We start from the raw sequence: 21,254 nt of genomic DNA on the forward strand, positions 1-21,254 counted from the left end.
ACGGTTCTATGCCACAGAGTATTATCTCACCTTCAAGGGAAACCTTAGAGGGGAGCTTGCTCTCCAGGCTTGATAACTACAGGTTTCCAGAAAAAAGTTTTGCTTTCAGCAGTCACAATTTTGTCAAGCTGAGCTCACAAGTCTTCACCTGCTTTTCCCAAATCTTCAGACCTTTGCCATTTCAATTACCACTAAGTGTAGCCCATGGGTGGGTAGGGAGGGGGGTGTTAGGCAAAAGGAAATAATTTTTTATTTCCTCCTTATGATGTTTATTGGAAATAATATGTAATCAGGGAAAAGAAATTATTAATAAGGCATTACTTTGTATCAGTATGACATTTCCAAATGGCTTCCTTGGTACTTTCCTAAATACCTTATTGGAGAGTGGAAAGAGCCCTGGATTTTGAGTTTGATGATGATGATGATGATGCATCATCATACCTAGCACTTAGAAAGCTTTTTAAAGTGTGCAAAGTGGGGCAGCTAGGTGATGTAGTGGACAGAGTACCAATCTTGAAGTCAGGAGAACCTGAATTCAAATCTGACCCCTGACACATAATGCTCACTAGCTGTGTGACTGTGGGCAAGTCACTTAATTCCAATTGCCTCATTAAAAAAAATGTGCAAAGTGCTTTACAGATGTGATTTTTATTGATCCTTACTATAATTCTGGGAAAGGTAGATGCTATTATTGCCCCCATTTCACAGATGAGGAAGTTGTAGGTAAAAGAGGTAAAGTGACCTGCCCAGTATCATACAACTAATAAATGTCTGAGGAAGTTAGAACTCATTTTTTTCCATACTCTAAGCCCAGGACTCTTTACTGTAGGCTACCTAGCAACCCAATTAAATGAACTAGTTTCAGATCTCAGCTGTGCCACTTATTAGCTATATGCCCTAGGGTAAATCAGGTTTTTTTTTTTGGTCTTAATTTCCTTTCCTGTATAATGGGAATCATAGGATCAATAATTTTATCAGCAAGATTTTTTTTTAAAGTTTCTGCTATGGCACTAGAGATGCAAAGATGGATATGAAAGTTTCTGTCCTCAAGAAACTGACATTCTATCAGAGAACATGAAATTCACACTTATAAGTGTTTACCAAATATGTTCAAAATGAATGCTAGGTAAATATTGTTGTTGTTCAGGCACGTCTAACTCTTCACGATCTCAGTTGGGCTTTTCTTGGCAAGATACTGGCATGGCTTGCCGTTTCCTTCTCCAGCTCATTTTACAGATAAAGAAACTGAGGTAAACAAGGTTAAGTGTCTTGCCCAGGGTTACACAGCTAGTAGTTGTGGTTGTGGTTTGTCCTTCATTCTTGAAGAGCACCATGACATCAGGAAGATGATGCCATGACTTGCAAGTGAATTGGATTTAAGTGAGGGAAGGCTGTGCAAAATCGCCAGTCTCACTTTCTCCTCTGGTGCCATCTGGGTCCAGTGACCAGGTATCCATCAGGACAACTGGAGATGACCCTGTGCACAGCTAATAAGTATCTGAGGCAAAACTTAAATTCAAGTCTTCCTGACTCCAGGCTTAATGCTCTATCCACTGTACCACCTAGCTGCCCCTTTTAAAGGATAGATGCCAACAACTAGAGGGAGTGAGGAAAAAGTTGACTTAAAACCTTGAAGGAAGGGAGTGATCATTTCTCACTCGGCTGCTCTCCTGGACTTCATGATCTCCAGAAACTCATCATCCTACAAAAGGACATCAATGCTGAAATTCCCAGCCCTCTCAGCACCCCCTACTCCTGGGACCGCTTCTTCCCTCTGATTACAGAAGGTGGAGGGTAGACATTGAGAAGCTCCCCTGAGATCTTCCATTTGTGAAGGCCTTCCAGAGCATTCACCTCAAGATTTCCCACTAGGCTTTATCATGTCCCTAGCACTGGATATCCTCCCTTCCTTTCCAGCTTCTTTTTATGTTTTGTCTCCCCTATTAGATTGTAAGCTCCTTGAGGGTAGGAACTTCCTCTTTCCTTTCCTTGTATCTTCAGCACTGGCACATTGCAGGTGCTTAATAAATGCTTATTGACTGTTCTAAGTGAAGGTGAGGAAGAACAACATATGCAGTGCTACAGAGATGGGAGATGTGTTATAGATTAAGATATGGAAAACACTGCAGAAGTCATATCCTAAGGGAGGGTTGTCATAAGGATCAAGTGAGATATCTGTAAATCAGTACAGTTTCTGACACATTGTCATTGCTTAATAAATGTTTTTTTTTCTTCCCCCTCCCCCCATGTAGTCTATCCACCTCATTCTATAGTTAAGGAACCTGAGGGCCAAAGAGTTAAATTATCTCTGAAAGGTCATAACAAGAGTTAAATTCCAGGTGAAGGATTCAAATTCAAGCCTTCAGATGTCTGAGCCAATGCTTTTTTACAAAGGACCATGATCATATTTGTACTAGATAGATCATCAAGGTGTTGTGAGAATCAAAGGAGATAATGCATTTAAATGCTTTGTAATCAGAAAGCGGTTATTTTTGAGAGACAGGCCAATGTAGTACATGGAGAGTTGCCATCAGAGTGAGAAAGACCTGGGTTTGACACTTGCCTCTCTACCATATCCTGGCTGTGTGATCCTGGTCACTTAGTTAACTGTCTCTGCTACCAGGGAACTTTCAAAGCCTATAAATTTCAGAAGAGGCTCATATCTGCATTGGTAGAGGGATTTTCTCACCCATAACATCCCACAAGCATAACAAAATAAACAAGCTAGTTTTAAGAATATCTCCCTCTATCTCCCCAAGTCCACTCTAGTCTGGATATTTCAAATGTTGGATCTGAAGTCATAAAACCTGGGTTAGAGTCCCGACTCACATGTTAGTGTTATTACTATCAGTAGTAGTAGTAGTAGTAATGTATTATTATTATTATTATTGTTATTATTATTATTATTGGCTGTACTAACCCCATCTAATTGAGTCAAAAGTAGAAACAGTCCTAAAAGTGCATTTAACCAGATACACAAGGTAATTTGTTCTCTGGTTCAAGAATTTTTTGAACCTCTAGATCAATAACATTTTCTATTGGTCTTCCTGTTTTCTGTCCTTTCCTCACAAAGAAAATCAATTCCCCTAAGGCTTTTAAAGCAAGTGCTTTCTTAATTACATTGCCATGGGAGACAAATATATGTTTACACATGCAAATGCCCATCTAAACAGTGGCAGGAACATGGTGTTCACCTTTTTGATGCTGTTATTGGGGGCCTTTTTAGAATTCCTAATTGGAAGGCAGTTTGCTTTAGCAAGAAAGATGCCCAGGTGACACTCAGCAACCCTGTTTGTTTCTCTCCATGTTCTGCCATTCAGTTCCTGCAGGTGACCTAGAACATTTAATGTTTGAGCTGGGAGATACGTTAGAAGCACTGTGATTCAACCCCATTATTTTCCAAAAGAGGAAACTGTGGCTTGGCACCTCTTGGAAGCAATATGTCCAAGATGATGGATATAATGACGGCACGTGGGCCACAGCCCAGTTTTCCAGACTTCCTGTCACAACAGCAAAAACCAGCACTAGACAAGGAATAAGGAGACTAGGGTTCTATTTCCATCTCCTCTGTGAATGAGCTGTATATCCAAGGATGAATCATTTCTCCAAGTGTCAAGAGGGAAGAGTTGTTCTGGCTCCATGAAAGGTGTTGATTTCTTTTTTTTTCCTGATGAAACACAGACCATAAATTCTAATTCTGTGAGCCTTTACATGGCATATTTCAAATTAACTCACTGTTGTAGTTATTCTGGGAAATCAAAACTGCACTTGACATGTTGTTATCTTTCAGACAATACCTACATGGATCAGCATGTTGTTAGAAATGTCATTGTACAGTATTGTCAAGATCACTGGACTTGGATTCAAGGTCCTGGGTTTCTTATCGTGGATTAGACACTTAATAGCTCTACTCTAAGCCAGTATTTTGAATTATCTTTTATAAACTGGGTCATAGTACTTAAAAGATGACTTTAGTCCTTTACATATCTGAGTTCTATGATCTTAAATGTTTTGTGGAGTAAATGGGCCAAGCATTATTATGCCTCTTAGACAAATGAAGACTCCTCTAGGAGTGTGTTGATGCCAGCATTAACTTTTGGGGAGAGCCAATTGTTAAATTTTCACTTTGAGCATTTACATCTTGGAAATCACAAATCAGGGCTTGATTTATAGTTTTGTTTATTGTCCAGACTTAAAAATGTAATGGAGAAAATGTTAATAGTGCAGAAATTTAAAAGTACTGTGTATACAGGCTTTTTTCTTTTGGTTTGGTTGGGTTTTGTTTTGTTTTCAGTTATTTTTGGTTGTTTGTTTTTATTTTTACCCCTCCTGGTGAATCAATTGTTAAACATTTACTAGCACACCATTAAAGACCCAGAAGTACAAGGTGGTCAGTAGAAAACTAGGGGATTCTGATTCCTGGACTGGTCCTCTGTTCCTCACATCATAGCCTAGCTTGACCACTTAGACCAAAAGTTCCTTCAACTTTAGAGAGTATGTGTATTGACAAGAGCAGACTATACGTGGAGTATTTTATTTAATTCAGGGCACCCCATTTTAGAAAGAGACATTAAAAATCTATTTTGCTTTGTTTTGTTTTGTAGAGAGAAGGGTGACAAGAATTTCCTGATTATGCCCAAAGTTTTCAGTTAATTTTATTTCAAGAAGTTTTAGTAAGTAATATATGAGGCACCATGCTAGTCAAAAACCTGATGTTAAGGAATTTCTGTTCCAAAGGGGTGAGGAGAGTTCTACCTTTAACCAAGAGAGGAAGAGACACCTTCACTTTAGACTTTATAAGTGTCAAGCTGGGATTTCAACCAAAGTCCTCTTACTCCCAATAAGTGTGCCCTAAATAGATTTTAGGCTCAGAGAAGTTATAATTTGTCCAAGGTCACATAGGCATAACAGTAGCAGAGCAAAACCTAAATTTCTGTCTCCAAATACAGTGCTCTGTCTCCTGTAGAAATCTGCTTCTCAAATAATATTTGCCTTACCTACCTTGTAGGTTTGCCATGAAATCAAAATGAAATCATGTATTTAAAGATAATAAATGCAAAAGCATTTGTGTTCACAAAGTGCCAAGCAACTGAATTATTATTGTTATTTCACTGTGAAACTTGTTTGGGAAGTGGGTGGGATACTTTGTAGTAGATCTAGACCTCTACTTAGTACTGCTGGTCCCCCTCCCAAGCTCATTATTGTAGCAGTGAATAACGAACAAAGTTCACTGTGGAGTCAAGTTGTGCATATTATTGTACATAAAACATGTATGACCCATTGTGTTTATACAATAAGGGCATTAGAAGTCAGGTATTCAAGTTTGATGGGTTACTTAACTCAACAACGTCTGACTAAAAAAGCACACAGACTATTAAAAAGGTGGGGGGAAAGCTTATAATAGTTCTAGCTTTATGCAATCTAGACATGGAAGTGGCCACCATAATGTGATTTTAAAGGTCCCCTGGCAGGGCCTTTCTGTCTTAAAAGATCTCCCCAGACATGCTTGAAATTCTATACTTCACTTTATCCCACACTTGAGCATTCCAGACATTAGAGATTCGTTTGGCTTAACAAGTATGTCTTTTTATAAATGCATTCTCCTTGGTGGGTTCAGGGTCTGGGAAGGCTATGAGTCATTCAACAGCTTTGATATACGTTCTATGTCCTATGTGCCAAAGAGTTTATTTTTCCAAGAAGCAAAATGGTGTAGTCGATAAGGCACTGGATTTGGGAATAGGGAAGACTTGGATGCAAATCTCTTCTCAGATCCTTACTAGTTCTATGACCCTGAGCCAGCCACATAACCCCTTTCCTTACCTGTAAAGTGACAGAGTTGTACTTGACTTTCTGAGTCCTTTCTAGCTTTAACTCTATAATCTTATGATCCATTTCCAGCCAATAATTCAGATCATGATCTTTCTTACTATTTTTGTGGGCATGTTAGATAGACCCCTTTGGCAATCTGATGAAGCCTATGGACCCCTTAAAAGAATAATATCTTGAAATAATTGAAGGAAATACTAAATTTGGTTAGAAGGTAGTGAAGATCAAGATGTTATTTTCCCCATCCTAGTTCATAGACCTTCTGAAATTTATCTGCAGAGCTCAGGAAAATAGCCCTTATTCTAGATTGTGACATATTGGATAGGGGAATTGAGAGTTCAGTCTGAAGAAAAGAGGTTTTTTTTTTTTTTTTGAGATGACAATTGATGTTAACTATATTCCCAGCTACCATTTTAAAGAGAGATTAGATTTCTTCTTGGCTCCTGAGAGCAAAACTAGAAGCAATAGGTGCAAATTTCAGATTGTTGAGGTAAGGCTCAATGTAAGGACAAGATTGCAAACAATGAGAGTATATAAAAAATGGAGTGAGGCTATATAAGGAGATAATAGTGAGCTCCCCATCATTAGATGTCTTCAAGCAAAGACTGAACTATATATTTAATGTTTTCAAGGAGTTGATTCCTTTTTAGGGATTTATTGGACTAGATATTCTCTGAAGTCCCTTCCACATCTCAGATTCTTTCATTCTTTCTCAATTAGATTGCTTTCTTCCTAACATTTAAACTAAGAATAGTTATATTGAAGGGATGGGAATTTTTATTCTTGGGGAATGATCAGGGTAGAGCTACAACAAGCTGTAAAGTTTACAGAGATGGTAGTAAGGTGCCCATCACTGAAAGTCTTCAACTGGAAGCTAGATGAACAATCATTTGGGATGCTCTAGAAGGATTCCTATTTATATTTAACGTGGGCTAGATGCTGCTTGGGCCTTTTACCAAAACTGAAATTCTAGGCTTTTATGATTTCTAATGGTGGAGATGAGGAAAGATTTGATGGAGGACTTGGCGTTTGAGCTGACTTAGCTTTGAAGGATGGTCATTTTCCAGGGAATGGTTTAATCCAAGGCACAGAGGTAAGAAAATGAAGCTCGTTTGTTTTGCTTTTAGGCAATTGGGGTTAAGTGACTTGCCCAGGGTCACACAGCTAGTAAGTGTCAAGTGTTTGTTGAGGCTGGATTTGAACTCAGGTCCTCCTGACTTCAGGGCCGGTGCTTTATCCACTGCACCACCTAGCTGCCCCTAAAATGCAGCTTGTTTTTAAGAACCAGACCAGAATGAGACCAGTTTGACCAAAAGGTGGTTACATGAATGGAGAAGTGAGGGAGAAGAATGGAAAGAAGAATGATGCCTACATTGCATTTCCTGGTTATTTTACTAAAGCTGATGTTGAATTAGTCAGGCTGCATTTATTAAGCACCAACTCTGTGCCCAGCATTGTGGACACACAGAGAAAAATAAAAAAAAGAAAAGAAAAATAATTATACCTACCCTAAAGGAGCTTACAGCCTACCTAGATCATGAAGGATGAATACTGTGCTTAGAGGAGCCAGGGAAGCAGATTACCAGAATAAACAATTACAGTTACAAACCAAGTGGATATTGGGAAATTTGAGTAGACATTTAATATTTTTCTCTGTTTCCTACAGGTCATCAGATTATGGGACCTCATACACGAAACTCAACTTACAGCCAGGCATCACTACGGTGATTGACAACTTCTACATATGCCCCACAAACAAAAGAAAGGTATGAGACCTTCTTTTCTATTTGCAGCTAATTATTCACTCTAAGAAATTTAGAATGAAGTTCAGTGACTTCAGGGAAGAATTTGCTTGTTAGAAACATAATAGAGTCATTTTGCCACAACAGGAAACTTCATATTGAAACTTTTCTTGTGTAACCACGTCTCTAAGAGTCTGAGCCATGTGGTCACAGTTTGCTATCTAATCCTAATGGTGGTTAATTGATCCATGAAGAATTCTGTTGAGCATTTATTTAGAAATGTTGTTTTGTCTTGTACCTACAGAGAAGACACACGGAAATTAGATGTGCAGAGAGAAAAACATAGCCAAATTCTTGCAACCGTGGGAGATATCCACACACAGACACACAAAGAGACAAATACACATGGTGGTAGACATAGTCATATGTACATGGAAGCAGAAAGATTCATACCTATGAAAATGAGGGTGAAGAGAGAGAATTTTTAGTACAAGTCAATGTTTACTATTGATCTATTTTTAACAGAAAAATGTGTCTCTATGCTTTGGAATTGGGCATAATCAAATATTAGCCATGAGCATTCAATTGATTAGCAATGGATATGATGTATTTCCCTGATATTCATTGTTGTTCATCTGTCCCATGTGTTAAGCATCTTGTTCTGAGGCATATTAGAGGACTCTGCTTTTTAGTGTCCTACAAGACAGTTAACTGTTTTCTTATTCTTTGAACCTGAACTACTTGCACGCCTCTCCAGATTGTCCCTGGCAGGGAACGACGCTCTGAGCTAAGCAAAAGGCATCAACTCATTTCAGGCACAATTGGCTTTGGTCTCCTACCCAAAGAACTGGGAGAGTGATCCAGCTGCATGTACTCATTTCTTTGCCTCTGGACAAGGAGATAAAATCTGAAAGTAGCATGAGTGGATTGAGGCTGATATAAACTGCTTAGTGGCCTAAGAAAATGAGCCATCAGGAAGAAATTGAAGTTTAACTGTGACCTTGTAGTGTTTAGATGCTTAACATTATGTGTGTGTGTGTGTGTGTGTGTGTGTGTGTGTGTGTGCCTGTATGTGTGTATATATATTTTTTCCCTTGAATATGATGGAGGTAGGCTCATATCAATATTGGGAACTCCTGATGTGGAAAAACACCTTCCACCAATGGCAGAGCACTAACTCCTCTGTACCTTAGAATCTTAGAGGGCCACGTGAGGCACTGAGTAGTTAAGTGACTTGTCCTGAGTTACATGACTGGTATATATCTGAGAGAGAACTGGACCCACATCTTTCTTTCCAATGTAGTGTGCCATGCTACCTACTCACGATTTCCTTGTTGTTTTTAAGTTTACAAAATGTTTCCCTCACCCATTGCTGTGTGAGGTAGTTAGCACAAATTTTATTATACTCATTTTAAAGAAAAGGAATCTGAGGTTCAGAGAAAGCTAGTGGTCACAATAAAGACTGCACATTAGTAAAGAACTTTGACAAATCTGGTATATGCTTTAACTCTGTGAACTTCAGCCAGATGCAAGGCCCCATTTACAGCAGTTTCAGGTTACATTAGGATTCAGCTGTTAAATATCATTCCTTCAGGCTGTCTTGATATGCTTGGCTTTATTTTTAACAGGATGTCATCCTTTTTTTAAGCACTCCTTTTTCTTAAATGGGCCTTTTATTGCTCGTAAAAAGTGGTCTGATTGACAGGCTTAGAATTGAACTTAGGCAGAACAGAATGTAGAGAAGCAAAAAAGGGAAGAGACAGATTCCTCTTATGTGATGAAAGTGCCACTTTGGACAGGAAGACATCCGCATGGAAGAGGTGATTCAGGTTGAGTAGTTACAACTTTCTGGGTCCGTTGGCAGACAGGAGAGTACCAAGTTGCTCCTTGGCAACTGGTCTATCCCATCTGTACCAACTAATCCTCACCCCCTACTCCTTGATCCCCAAGCCTTCTCTGCTGTAGTTAGCCTCAGCCCTTAGCACAGTACTTGGTGTGATAAGTGCACAGTGGGTACCTAATAAATATTGGTTGATTGGCTGGATGGCCAACAAACAGGGACTAATTTCATTCCTATTGTGAAACTTATTTAAATTTTCCTTTCTTTTCTCCTCTATCTCTCAAAATATCCTGGTGTTAATGACATAAAATCCTAAGACCACCCTGGTACAAATTTCCAGCTATAGGTGATCTCAGGAATGCCTTATCATCATAGATTCATACAATATTTGAAAACAAAACCTCAGCCAACTGAACAGTACAAAGCATATTTGCTGCAGAGGGAAATGAGACTAAAACATATGTCATTCTTTGTTCACCTATTCTGGGGTCTGTGAACTGGGAAGAAGTGTGGGAAATCAATTCTGTCAGGGGAGATAGAGCTGTAAAAAGATAAAATTGTGCCTAGGGCAAATTCATTAAGGGAAGGAGGGATAGAAGTGGAGTAAGTGATGATAATCCATAGGATGGTCTAACAGGGATAAGGGATAGCAAAAGGGAGCAGGATTGTTTGAAGAACACATCAGAGCTAACAGTTTAGTGTATCTAGAGGAGCACAGAGTGAGGCATGGAGTAGTGATACCTACAGGAAACGTTATACCAACGCCAGGAAAGAAAGCACATGTTCCACCTAGGAAGGAGGAATCCCTACCCCTCCCCAGAAGTATATCCTCTGGACCAAAACCCCATTCCCAAGAATCCTCCAAATTTTGCTATACCCTTCCTAAACTCTGGAGCTTCACATGACTCTGCTTTGCCAAAACTACTACAAGGCTTTAATATCAGCCAACTGATTACTCTCAGGAGTAAGACCTCTGTGTCCTCCTCCTTAAGTTTAGTAGACCGTGTCATCCACATACACCCACAATTAAAGCAGAACTTTGCTCAGCACAGTCACTCTCAGGTTGTGCCTTGCAGTGGTGTCAACTTCACTCACTGCCCTCAGCTTTCCTTCTGCCTCTGACCAGGGTGCTGACATCCTCTGCAGTGTATCATCTTTCAGAAACTCCTAGTCTTAAATTCAAAACTACTCAACAAAAATAAGATCAAGGAGGCATGGTTAGCCAAAAGTGGTTCAAAAAACACCTGGACATTCTACTGACTTATAATGAGTCAATTGTGAGGCATGATAGATCCTCCTACCGGAACCATCCCTCCAACTTTGAAAAAAAAATGTAATTTTAGGTTTTAGATTGTATTTCTTTAAAACAAAAACATAGTTCCCAGAATGAAAAAATGAAAGTTATTATCTTGTTGTCCTCTGCCCTGGCTGGATCCCATCCAAAATATTGTATTCATTTTTAGATATCACATTTTAGGTGGATCATTTGTAAAATGACATGGATCTAGAGGGGGCAGAATGCTGAGGGGACTGACAAACTTGTCATATGAGGATTGTTTGGGGGGAAAAAAACCAAACTAGGAATGTTTAGTATAGAGAAAATGAGACTTGAGGGGATGCTTGAGGGAACATGATCAATATTTTCAAGTGTGAAAAGGGCTATTGTATAGAAGGATTGATTGGACTTGTTCTGCTTTGACCAAGAAAACTGAACAAGGAACAATGGATAGAAGTTATAAAAAGACAGATTTCTGCCTTAATTAAAAAAAGCTTTCTAATGCAGAGTTGTTCCAAATGGACTGGCTTAGGAGGTAATGCATTCCCAATCAAAGGAGCTCTTCAAGCAGTGGCTGGATGGCCAATTGACTGGGACAGGTGGGAGTTTAGCTAGATGGCCCTTCCAACTCTGAGATTCTATAACTCTGAATTATGATTTGGCTTCTACTTGAAGCCATCCCTGAGGACTCTAGGTCTCATTATTATTCATATATTCTCAATTCCTAGAATATTTATACTTTAAGGATGGAGAAGTGACTTCATCATTGTGAATATACTGATGAAAATTGAAAGCCTTTAAAGCTTTAACGAGTTGCTATAGAACCCCCTTTGCCATGCCTCACCCAAATTATCACATGGTTATCAGATGTTTAGTGATACCTTTTTCAAATTTCTCCATGCTGGATGCTCAATAACAGAATCACAGCACATGGCTGGGTCTATGTTGAAAGTTTTGCTACCTTCAAAAGATGTTCCAGAGCTTCCACTCTGCTGGTAAGGCCTTGAAGAATACTTGGTTACTACAACAGCATGATAAGACTATAGTAAATTATTCTATGCATATACCTTTGAAACCTTGGGCAAGTAAGTCAGTTACCTCTTTGGGCTTCCATTTCCTCTTTTGAAAAATGAAAGGAGTAATGTAGATGACTTCTAAAGACCCTACTAATAGAATATTTGCAATCTGATGAGGTCCTTAAGGAGGACCTATGGGAGAATGATAAGAAAAAAATAGCTTCTATTTGTATAAAGATTTATGGTCTGCAAATTACTTTCCATAAATTTCTCCATTTTAGACTCATCACGACCTTGTCAGGTAGTTAGAGCAAGTGTCATTATCCCCATATTGAAGATGAGAAAACTGAAGTCTGAAGATGGAGGCTGAGTTGGGATTCAGAGTCAGTTCTGGGTCATACAATTTAACACATGATTGTAAAGTCTTTTCCCTGGAATGCTACTCTTCTTATACCTACAAACCCCTATTTTACTGTCTGGTACCAAAATAAGTCTGTTTAATCCATCTTCTACATGGGAGATAGACAGACATACAGACAGAGGAGAATGAGGAGAAAGAGAAAGTGGGAAATCAATCAGGAGCTAAAGAATGATGGAAGGTTTCATGGAAGAGGTGGCATTTGAACTGGTGGTAGAAGTCAGCCCCTTTATCCCAGCCTAATTCATAGAGCAGTGTAGCAGATGGCTTGAACAAGTTTTGCAAAGTTTGAGTCTCTATTAATTTTAAATAACTTGGCATATTGTTTCTTTCACTTTCACTAAGAAACTTTCCAAACTGCTTGAAATATATTCAAGTGATGTGTGTATAAAGATCTAGCATCCAGATCCTTTTAAAATTAACTAACTTGATCATGTCCTGAGAAAATCCATTCTGCAGATGGATTAGAGATTTTGCACAGTAGCGCCTTCACACTTATGACAGTGATTCTGATTCATCATTCACAGGAAGATAGGAAGCATTCTTCATAGTCACAGTAGAGGCAGCAACAGCAGGAAAAATAAAACCTGACTTTTACTTAGTATTACGTATTTGTGATATACTTCACATACATTATTTCACTTGAGCATTGCAAAAATGACCCTGTGGGAAAAATAAACAAACAAACTAACTAACTAACAAATAAATAAATGACCCTGTGAGGTAAGCACTACCAATTTCTTTTTTTTTTTTAATGAATGAGAAAGCAGGGGCTCAGAGAGGTTAAATGGTCTGCCCATAGTCATGTAGGTAGTATCTGAGGTGGGATTTAAGCTTTATATGTCATAATATTTCACTATAACTGATACACTATGTACCAAATGCCATTGTGAAAGCAGCTTAAGGAATGATGGGAAAATCCATTAAACGTGTTTGTACATAAAGTTGACCAACAAAAAGCGGGGAAATTTGCAAGAAGACTGGGTATAGAAAAACAGATAGGGAATCATAAAATCATAGGATTCAGTTCAACAAACATTGATTTTATTGAAGTGTACAAAGCAGAGAATGGGAAACAGCATTCACAGAGAGAGCAACAGCAGAGTTCATAAGATGATATGATCAGTTGACTCCCTATTCATGGAAATAGTGCTCTAAGTCATCATGGAATTACAAAGGTCTTGGAGATGTGTGCCCTGGGAAACCAGCACATGCTGAGGGGTGGCGGTGGCACAATAGCAGCTGCATGTTATCATTACCAGGATTAGTGAGCTGTGGAACAAATATCCTTGTGGGTCTCATCGAATAAAAGTGATATTAAGGGCAGGCACATGAATGTTTGGCATTATTTCCATGCTGTGGGGAACTTAATGTTTTGCTATCAAAGAAACAACAAAGATGAGAGAGTATATTCTCATCCCATTTTAAAAATTAATAAAAGTCAATTTTCTCCCCCTCCCAGCCATCTCTGCCATTGGGGGAAAACAACTAAAACTAAATTCCTTAACAAATATGCACAGTAAAGGAAAACAAATTCCTGAACTGGCCATGTCCAAAAAATATGTCTCACTCTATATCCTGAGTTCATCACCTCTTGGTATGAAAGTAGATAGCAGGCTTTACCATCAGTCCTCTGGAATCACAGATGGTCGTTTTAGTGATCAGAGTCCTCAAATCTTTTAAAGTTGGTATTTTTATAGTGTTGTTTCATTGAATAAACTTTTCTCTTGGTTCTGCTGAATTTATTCTGCATCTTCTCAAAGAGAAATGCTTCCAGGTTTCAGTGGAACTATCACTTTATCATTTCCTGTAGCACAGTAGTATTCCACCACATTTATATACCATAATTTGTTCAATTGTTCCCCAATTCATTGGAACCCCCTCAATTTCCAGTTCTTTGCTACTACAAAAAACATGCTCTAAATATTTTTTGTTCCGATGGGTCCTTGATCTTTCTTTAATCTTTTTATTTACTCGACAAAGTGCTTTTCTATCTCCTATTTGTTGTGAATTAGATGCTTAGTACTCCCAGCACAGTGTGACGATTTATACTCCATTCTGTACACTTAGTTCAGATCACATCCCAACACCACCTATCCAGTATAAGAAGGGAAATATGAGAGATAGCTACGTGGCACAGTGGATAGACAGATAGAATTGGAGCCAATAAAACCTGAGTTAAAACCTTGACTTAGATACTTAATGGCTATGTGACCTTTGGTAAGTCAATTAACCTTTCTCAGACCTAATCTCCTTAACTGTAAAATGGGGTTGAGAATACCTACCTCATAGTGTTATCATGTGGATCAGATGAGATAGCATATGTGAGATACTTTGCTACCCTTAAAACCCCATAGAATAGTTAGTTATTAAATATTAGCTCTTAAATTATTTATTTTCTAGGATCAAGACTAGTCATTGCTTTCATGTGAGTTCTTACAGCCTTTTTTTCTATGTTCTCTTTGTTTACATTATAGTAGTCCTTGTTTTATTTTTCCCGGTTCCACTTTCTTCTGTCTGCCTGAATTCATACAAATGGCCTATTCTTGATGAAGCCATACTGGTTTGTGATGATCACAGCTTCCATTTCTAGATACTTACTAACTTTCCCTTTTATAGAATGTTTTAGAATTTTCCCAAGAAGCACACTAATAGGATCATTCCTGAGCTAAATATCATTCTCTTTCTATTGAAAAATAAAGACTTCGGTCTTTTACAATCCTCCTTTACCTCTGGGTTTCCATTTATTTTTTTTTTAATTGCTAATTGCAATATAGCTATCAGATTTTTCACTTCTTTAGAGTTCAGAGCCCAGAGTGAGGAAGACCTAGATTCAAATCCAGCCTCAGACACTTAAGAAACGTATGACCCTGGAAAAGTAACTTCACCCTTGTTTTCTTCAATTTCCTCATTTGTAAAATGGGAAGAAGAAGAATAATACCTATTTTACAGGGTTGTTGTAAGGATCAAATGAGATAATACTTGTAAAGCACTTAATACACTACCTGGCACATGGTAAGCACTATATAAATGTTCATTATCATCGTCATGATGATGATCATCATTATTATTCATAATTAACCTAGGATGTAGTACATCTGAACCAGGACACTTGGACAACCAGGACCCCAAATGTATAGCTAGTGGATTTCTTGCCATTGCACTTCTTATCCTACCTATAAATTCCTTATTAGCCATTTTGCATTCTGTTCTTTCTGGTCCAAATAATCCATTCGATAGAGAAAATGGAAGCAAAGTGAGAATTAAGTAGTTTTGACTTTTCCCCATTATCCATAATCATCTTTCCATTCACTCCAAACAATGGTCCCATTTCTTCTTTGATTCTTTTCTTTTCCCCAATATAGGTTTTTTTTTAAATCCATATAATTCTGTTGTTAATTTCCCTTAAATACTCCACTAATTCTGAACTTTAGCACTGTTGACACTTTTATTAGCACCGCTCTAAGTTTTTAGCCTATCTTTGTTTCCATCTTCTACATTTTTCTTATGAAAATCTAAATTAGTTGGTTGGATCTTTATTGACCTCTTCAAAGAATTTTTCCTTTTTCTCTGGAATTTTTTCCACTTCATATTTTATGAATTTCATTCTTGAGAGCTTCCCATCACCCCAGTGTTAATATCTCCTGTAGTATTTTGGTCTGCACTATAATGCCTATCCTTTCTCTGAATTCTTTTCAATCTACTCTTTAACATTTGATATTCTAAGGTCCATTCCTGGTCTGAACTTCTGTGTCCTGCATTCCATCCCATCTGCTCCCATCTTTACCATCCTGTGCCCTAATGTCCTTTACAGAACTAACATTTTCTGTCTGCCCTTCTCTGGGCATCAGTTATCTCTTCTGTAAAATGCGAATGTTGGATTAGATGATCTCTAGCATCCTTTTCATCTATGATATTGTCTAAATCCATGAATTAGAGGACATTCTTGTAGAGAGGGAATGGTATAGCATGAGTGAGAACCAGACAAGAGAATACTAGGAATTAACAGAGTAACAGGATGGAGAAAATAGATAGGGACTCCTTAGGGGTTTGAGTGAATGCCAGGATGCAGACTAATGTTGGGCATAATGAATTCTCACTTAATAATATCATGTTGTCCTTTGTTTTCAGCAGCAGTGATTATTATCTGAGTGAGGATTGAGCAGCTCTCTTTTCCGCAAAGCTTAAGCACAGACACTCTCCATTTGTTAATTACCTAAAAATCAGTGTGTGTAAAAGAGGATCCTGCCTTTTCTATTCTGCAAGAATGGTTCAAGCTATCTTCCTCAATATCCCTTCATGAAGAAGAGGAGGGAGCTGGACCTAGATCAAAGCATCCCTTCAGAAAACAAAAAAGAACACAACACATCTTATAAGAATCCTTCCCTTTCTCTTTTCTATCTCTACTTACCACCCTACCCCCAATACACAAGTGGTGTGATTTCATTTTGCTTAACTCAGGAGGAAACTAAGTCCAGAAGATTTGATTTCAAGTCTAATTTCAGACACTACCTCTAACTATCTCTGTGACATGTGCTTACTTAGTCACTTAACTTCTTTAAGCCTCAGTTTCCTCATCTGTAAAAAAGACATAATAATAGTACCTATCTGGCAGGGGTGTTATGAGGATAAAATGAGATAATATTTATAAAATGTTTTGCAAGACTTAAATTGCCATATAAAGGCTGTCATCATCATCATCATTGATATCATCATTATCATCATCATCATCATCCTCATCCTCATCCTTCTTAGCACTTTGTCTACATTTTCCATAAAACTCTAGATTTAAAACCCTGAAATGGACCACAGAAGTCATATAAACCAACTCCATTAATTTTCTTTTTTTTTTTTAGGCAATTGGGGTTAAGTGACTTGCCTAGGGTCACACAGCTAGTAAGTGTCAAGTGTTTGGTCTGAGGCCGGATTTGAACTCAGGTTTTCCTGACTTCAGGGCTGGTGCTCTATCCACTGTGCCACCTAGCTGCCCCCATTAATTTTCGCAAATAAAGGAAACTGAAATATGGATAGGTTAATTGTGATCTAGGATCCCATGGCTAGAAAGCGGCAGAGGTGAGCTTTGAATCCACACCCTCTGACTCCAAATCCAACTTTCCCCTATGACATCGTATCTGTTTTTTGTCCTCATGTCACCCAACCAATTAGCCAACATTTATTAAGTTTATTAAGTATGTGCCAGCCACTGAAATACAAAAGAAAAAAGTAATTTCTTTAAGGATCTTACATTCAGAAAGGTAGGGGAATTGGCAGGGAACCATGTACCCATATAAATATATGCAGGATAAGTAATAAATAAATCTAACTTGTGTAGGAAGGGAGCACTAGCATTTGGTGATATTAGGAAAGACATCATATAGAAGTAGTTCTTGTGCTGAATCTTGAAATTAAGAATCCAATGAATGAAAGAGTGAGTGAATGCGTGCATGAATGTAATATTTACCAAACACTATGAATCTGAGGTGAGGAAGGAGAATGTTCCAGACATGGGGAGTTCTAGTCAAATGCATGGAGATGGGAGCTGGAGATAGAGAGCCATGAGTGAGGAACAAGAATGCAAATTTCATTAGACTATAGAGTATGATTAAGATAGTCATGTTTAATGAAATGACAATGTTATCATGGTTATTTATATGTTTGTATTTTCTCTTTCATTCAACTGTAAGTTCCTTGAGATCAGGGCTCATGTCTAATCTTTTTATTACCAATGCACATAACACTAATGTATAGCATATATGGTTTATAAATATTTTTTGTTTCTCAAGAATGTGGTTTGGTAGTACATGTTATTGGTGCGTGTGATTTGTTTTCAAGATTTGAAATTTTATGTAAACCTAACCAATAACCTTACTTTTAAGGCATCCAGAATCAAATAGATCATCACTGAAGGAAGCTAGATGGTTGTGAAAGTCCTATCTCTTCCTTGATCATTTCTTCTACATTGGATGCATATGGGTACTCAGGCTAATACTCTTAGTCTAGAGGCCCTGGACTAGTCTAAAGCTCACTCTCATTAGCAGCTGACCAACTTATAAGAATTCTAATTGCCCGAAGTCACATGTAGACAAAACTTTCCACAAACAAACCCAGGGTAGATGAGACCTGTCTGTGCAGGTCCAGAGCATAGGGCACTGACTCAGGTAGAAATAAAATGATCTGAACATAAAACCCCATTTGACAATGTCAAGGCACTTGTTATGTTGTTTATTATAGTTTTCTGTGAAAGGGTCATATCTCTCCCCTAATTTGTAATCCTTGAAGGTTGAAACAATAGCTTATATGAACTTTGTGTCTCTTCCAGTAACCAAGATTGCACATGATAGGCACCTAATAAATATTGAATTGATCTGGCAGGGGTAGATGAGGGCTAGGCAAGTGGCCAGGAAATTGGATATCTTATAAAACTAAAAAACTGCTTTTCCAAAGGCTATGCTTTGTTATGTTCCTCACTTATTTCCATAATCTGATCATTTGGAACTAGCCCTCTTCCTGTTACCTGATACTAAATACTTTTATCTTCTACTGTAGTTTCAGATGTGGACAGCTTCCTGCTACTGCAATGGCTTCCTGTTATGGAAACCAGATTTAGAGGTCCAAATGTGGAAAATAAACCCCTTTCACAGTTCACTAGCCCACACAAAGTCCTGGGACCCTATTCTGTTCTGCATCTTTATACTGTTCTGAGGCTCATGATCGGTCTAGGTACATAAAGGTAGAAGGTGAGCTTGCAACCTAACACCACCTTATTGCAGAGACAGCTTCAGATTTTATGTTTGTAAGAACTCTCTAATAACTACTGTAGATCTGTCCACAAGTGGAATGGGCTGCCTCTGAAGTTGGTGTATTCATCCTCTATCCTTAAAGACACCAAAACAGAGGTTAGATGACCACTTGTCAAGAATGTTATCTTGGGGATGCCTTTCATACATAGACTGGTCTAGCTGGTCACTGAGATCCTTTCTGATTCTCATGTTTCAGTAATTCTGTTATTTTGTGAAACTAGAGGAGAGGTCTTCTAATGTCCCTTCCAGTTCTGGTCCTCTTCGAGAATGAAGGGCAAACAGCAACAGTGCTATGATCCAAATGACTAGATACTTCTTTTAACAGCCAGTCCCATTAACAGACAGTGCCTATACAAATAAAGAGTGAAGGGTAATTTATTTTCCTCAGCCCATATAAAATATACGTTAAGTTTTCTGAGCATGGAAGCATCAGTACTTAAGAAATCCTTGAGAAAATCTTCTCTCTTGATTCTCCTCTTGATCAAGCTCATAAGCCTCACATGCCTTACTGGGCTATTTGATGAATATCGGAGGCCAAACAAGTTTATTCCTTGTTGTCCAGCCCTCCAGAAATGAACCATTTAAAACTCAGCTAGGCTGGTACTCCACTTACAATTGTATGACCATTGACTTGCCTCTCCTCAAAAGGTTTCCCATTTGGTACAACCCAGGAGCATGTGACCCACTAGCTGTGAGAAGCCAAGTCCAAAATCACCACAGAATAAAGGCCCCTAAGGAAGGAATTAGCAAAGAGGAGCACCATTGCTATGGAACTATTATTATTGGATTTAAAGTTGTGGTGAATGTGACATAGGAAGATATAAAATAAAAGAATATTGCTAGTCTTCCTTGCCTGAAAGTCTCAGTGGCTTTGGGGAGCATTATGTGGGGAGGGATGGTGGCACTAAAAGAAATATATAGAAGTAGAGAGAGTAGCTTAATTTTAATCCTGCCCAACTGTGATCTAAGATCTCAGAACCCTGAGTAGGAGAGAGAGGGAGTTCATCTTGATGATAATTGAAATTGTTCTTGGACTTGTTGGGAAGAAATGAGTAATGAAAATGAGTACATCTTTTCCTTCTTGGTCAAAGTAGCATCCAGAATCAAATACCATTTACACCAGCTAGGTTTGACATTTGAAATATGTTTTTACATTTGTCTTTCTGTTCATTTTCACATCTAGTAAACCTGTACTCTACAGACCACTGAGAACAGAAATCTAATATTAGATCACTGACTAACAACTGCTAAAAACATTCTTGGAAACCATACAGTTCTTTAAAAATTTTTTTAATATTTTAAAGTTTAAAGCTGTATCTGCAACTGACACATGCTAGATTTGTGATCCAGGGCAAGTGACCTAAGTCTCTCAATGGTCCAGATAACTCTCCAAGATGAGAAGTTGCAGAGAAGGTAGTAACATAGACAGTAGGAGTTTCCTCATCTGGAGAACCCTGTATTAGTGGATCATGGGTCCATTTTCCACCCCTATCTATAACTGGAAGTTCCTCTGAATGCTTTGGAAGACTTGTGTTTGTTTGTTTATTTGAAGTATTATAGCCAGCATCAATAATTATGTAATACCTTTGAAAGACAGAAGCTTCCCTCTCATCTCTTTCTCAGGTAATCCCTCCTCCAAGAAGTGTTCCATAGGACCATGTCTATAAAGCAAGGAGATTACACAGATGCTAGGTATTTCAACCCTCTCATTTTACAGGTGAGAAAAAAAGATGCCCAGGGAAGCGAAATGACCTTCCCAAAGTTGCACAGCTAGAAAGCATTGAAGGTGGGCTACTGTACTGTAGCTGCCTCCTAGGTCTTCCCTAATCCCATGCCAAATAGTTTTACACCAAACTGTGGCTAGGTTCAAATTCTGCCACTCACACCTACTAGCTGGGGGACTATAAACAAATCACATAAACCCTAAGTGCTCTCTGGCACTTCTCTAAGACTGTAAATTGCAGATAACTTATTGATTGCAAACTAAACTTCCATAATGAACATACACACATCAGTCATACATAAAACAAAGCAAAATAAGGAAAATACATTAAGCCAAGACATAGAATGTTTGGAGCTTAGCATTGGAGCTTGACATTAGTGATTACCAAAGGACCCTTCTGTCTTCCTTGTGCCTCTTTTTCTTTGTCCATTTCTTGGTTTTACCACTTAGTTACTGGTGAGCTCACTCCCCTACCCTACTAACCACCAGCAGATTGACATTACAGGAGTTGGACACCTCAGCTCAAGCTCGTTTCTCATCAACTAGCCTCAGTGGGGCAGTTCTACTTTGATTCTCCATTTTGATGAAGCTCCTCTTCCTACCTTCAGGGCAA

The 21,254-nt window shown here is 38.4% G+C and overlaps 1 protein-coding gene across 5 annotated transcripts in view; it reads left to right on the plus strand.

Annotated features, from left to right (window-relative positions):
- Positions 1-21,254, plus strand: part of SORCS2 (sortilin related VPS10 domain containing receptor 2) — a 1,236,053-nt gene that overhangs the window by 757,623 nt on the left and 457,176 nt on the right. For all 5 annotated transcript variants that reach the window (XM_020992124.2, XM_020992120.2, XM_020992121.2 and 2 more), the window contains exon 3: positions 7,493-7,592. In XM_020992124.2, coding sequence (XP_020847783.1) covers positions 7,493-7,592 — 100 coding nt within the window. The remainder of the gene's footprint in view (positions 1-7,492; positions 7,593-21,254) is intronic.

This window comes from Phascolarctos cinereus, unplaced genomic scaffold (genome assembly GCF_003287225.1).
Source record: "Phascolarctos cinereus isolate Bilbo 61053 unplaced genomic scaffold, phaCin_HiC Scaffold_9;HRSCAF=440, whole genome shotgun sequence".
Lineage (NCBI taxonomy): Eukaryota > Metazoa > Chordata > Mammalia > Diprotodontia > Phascolarctidae > Phascolarctos > Phascolarctos cinereus.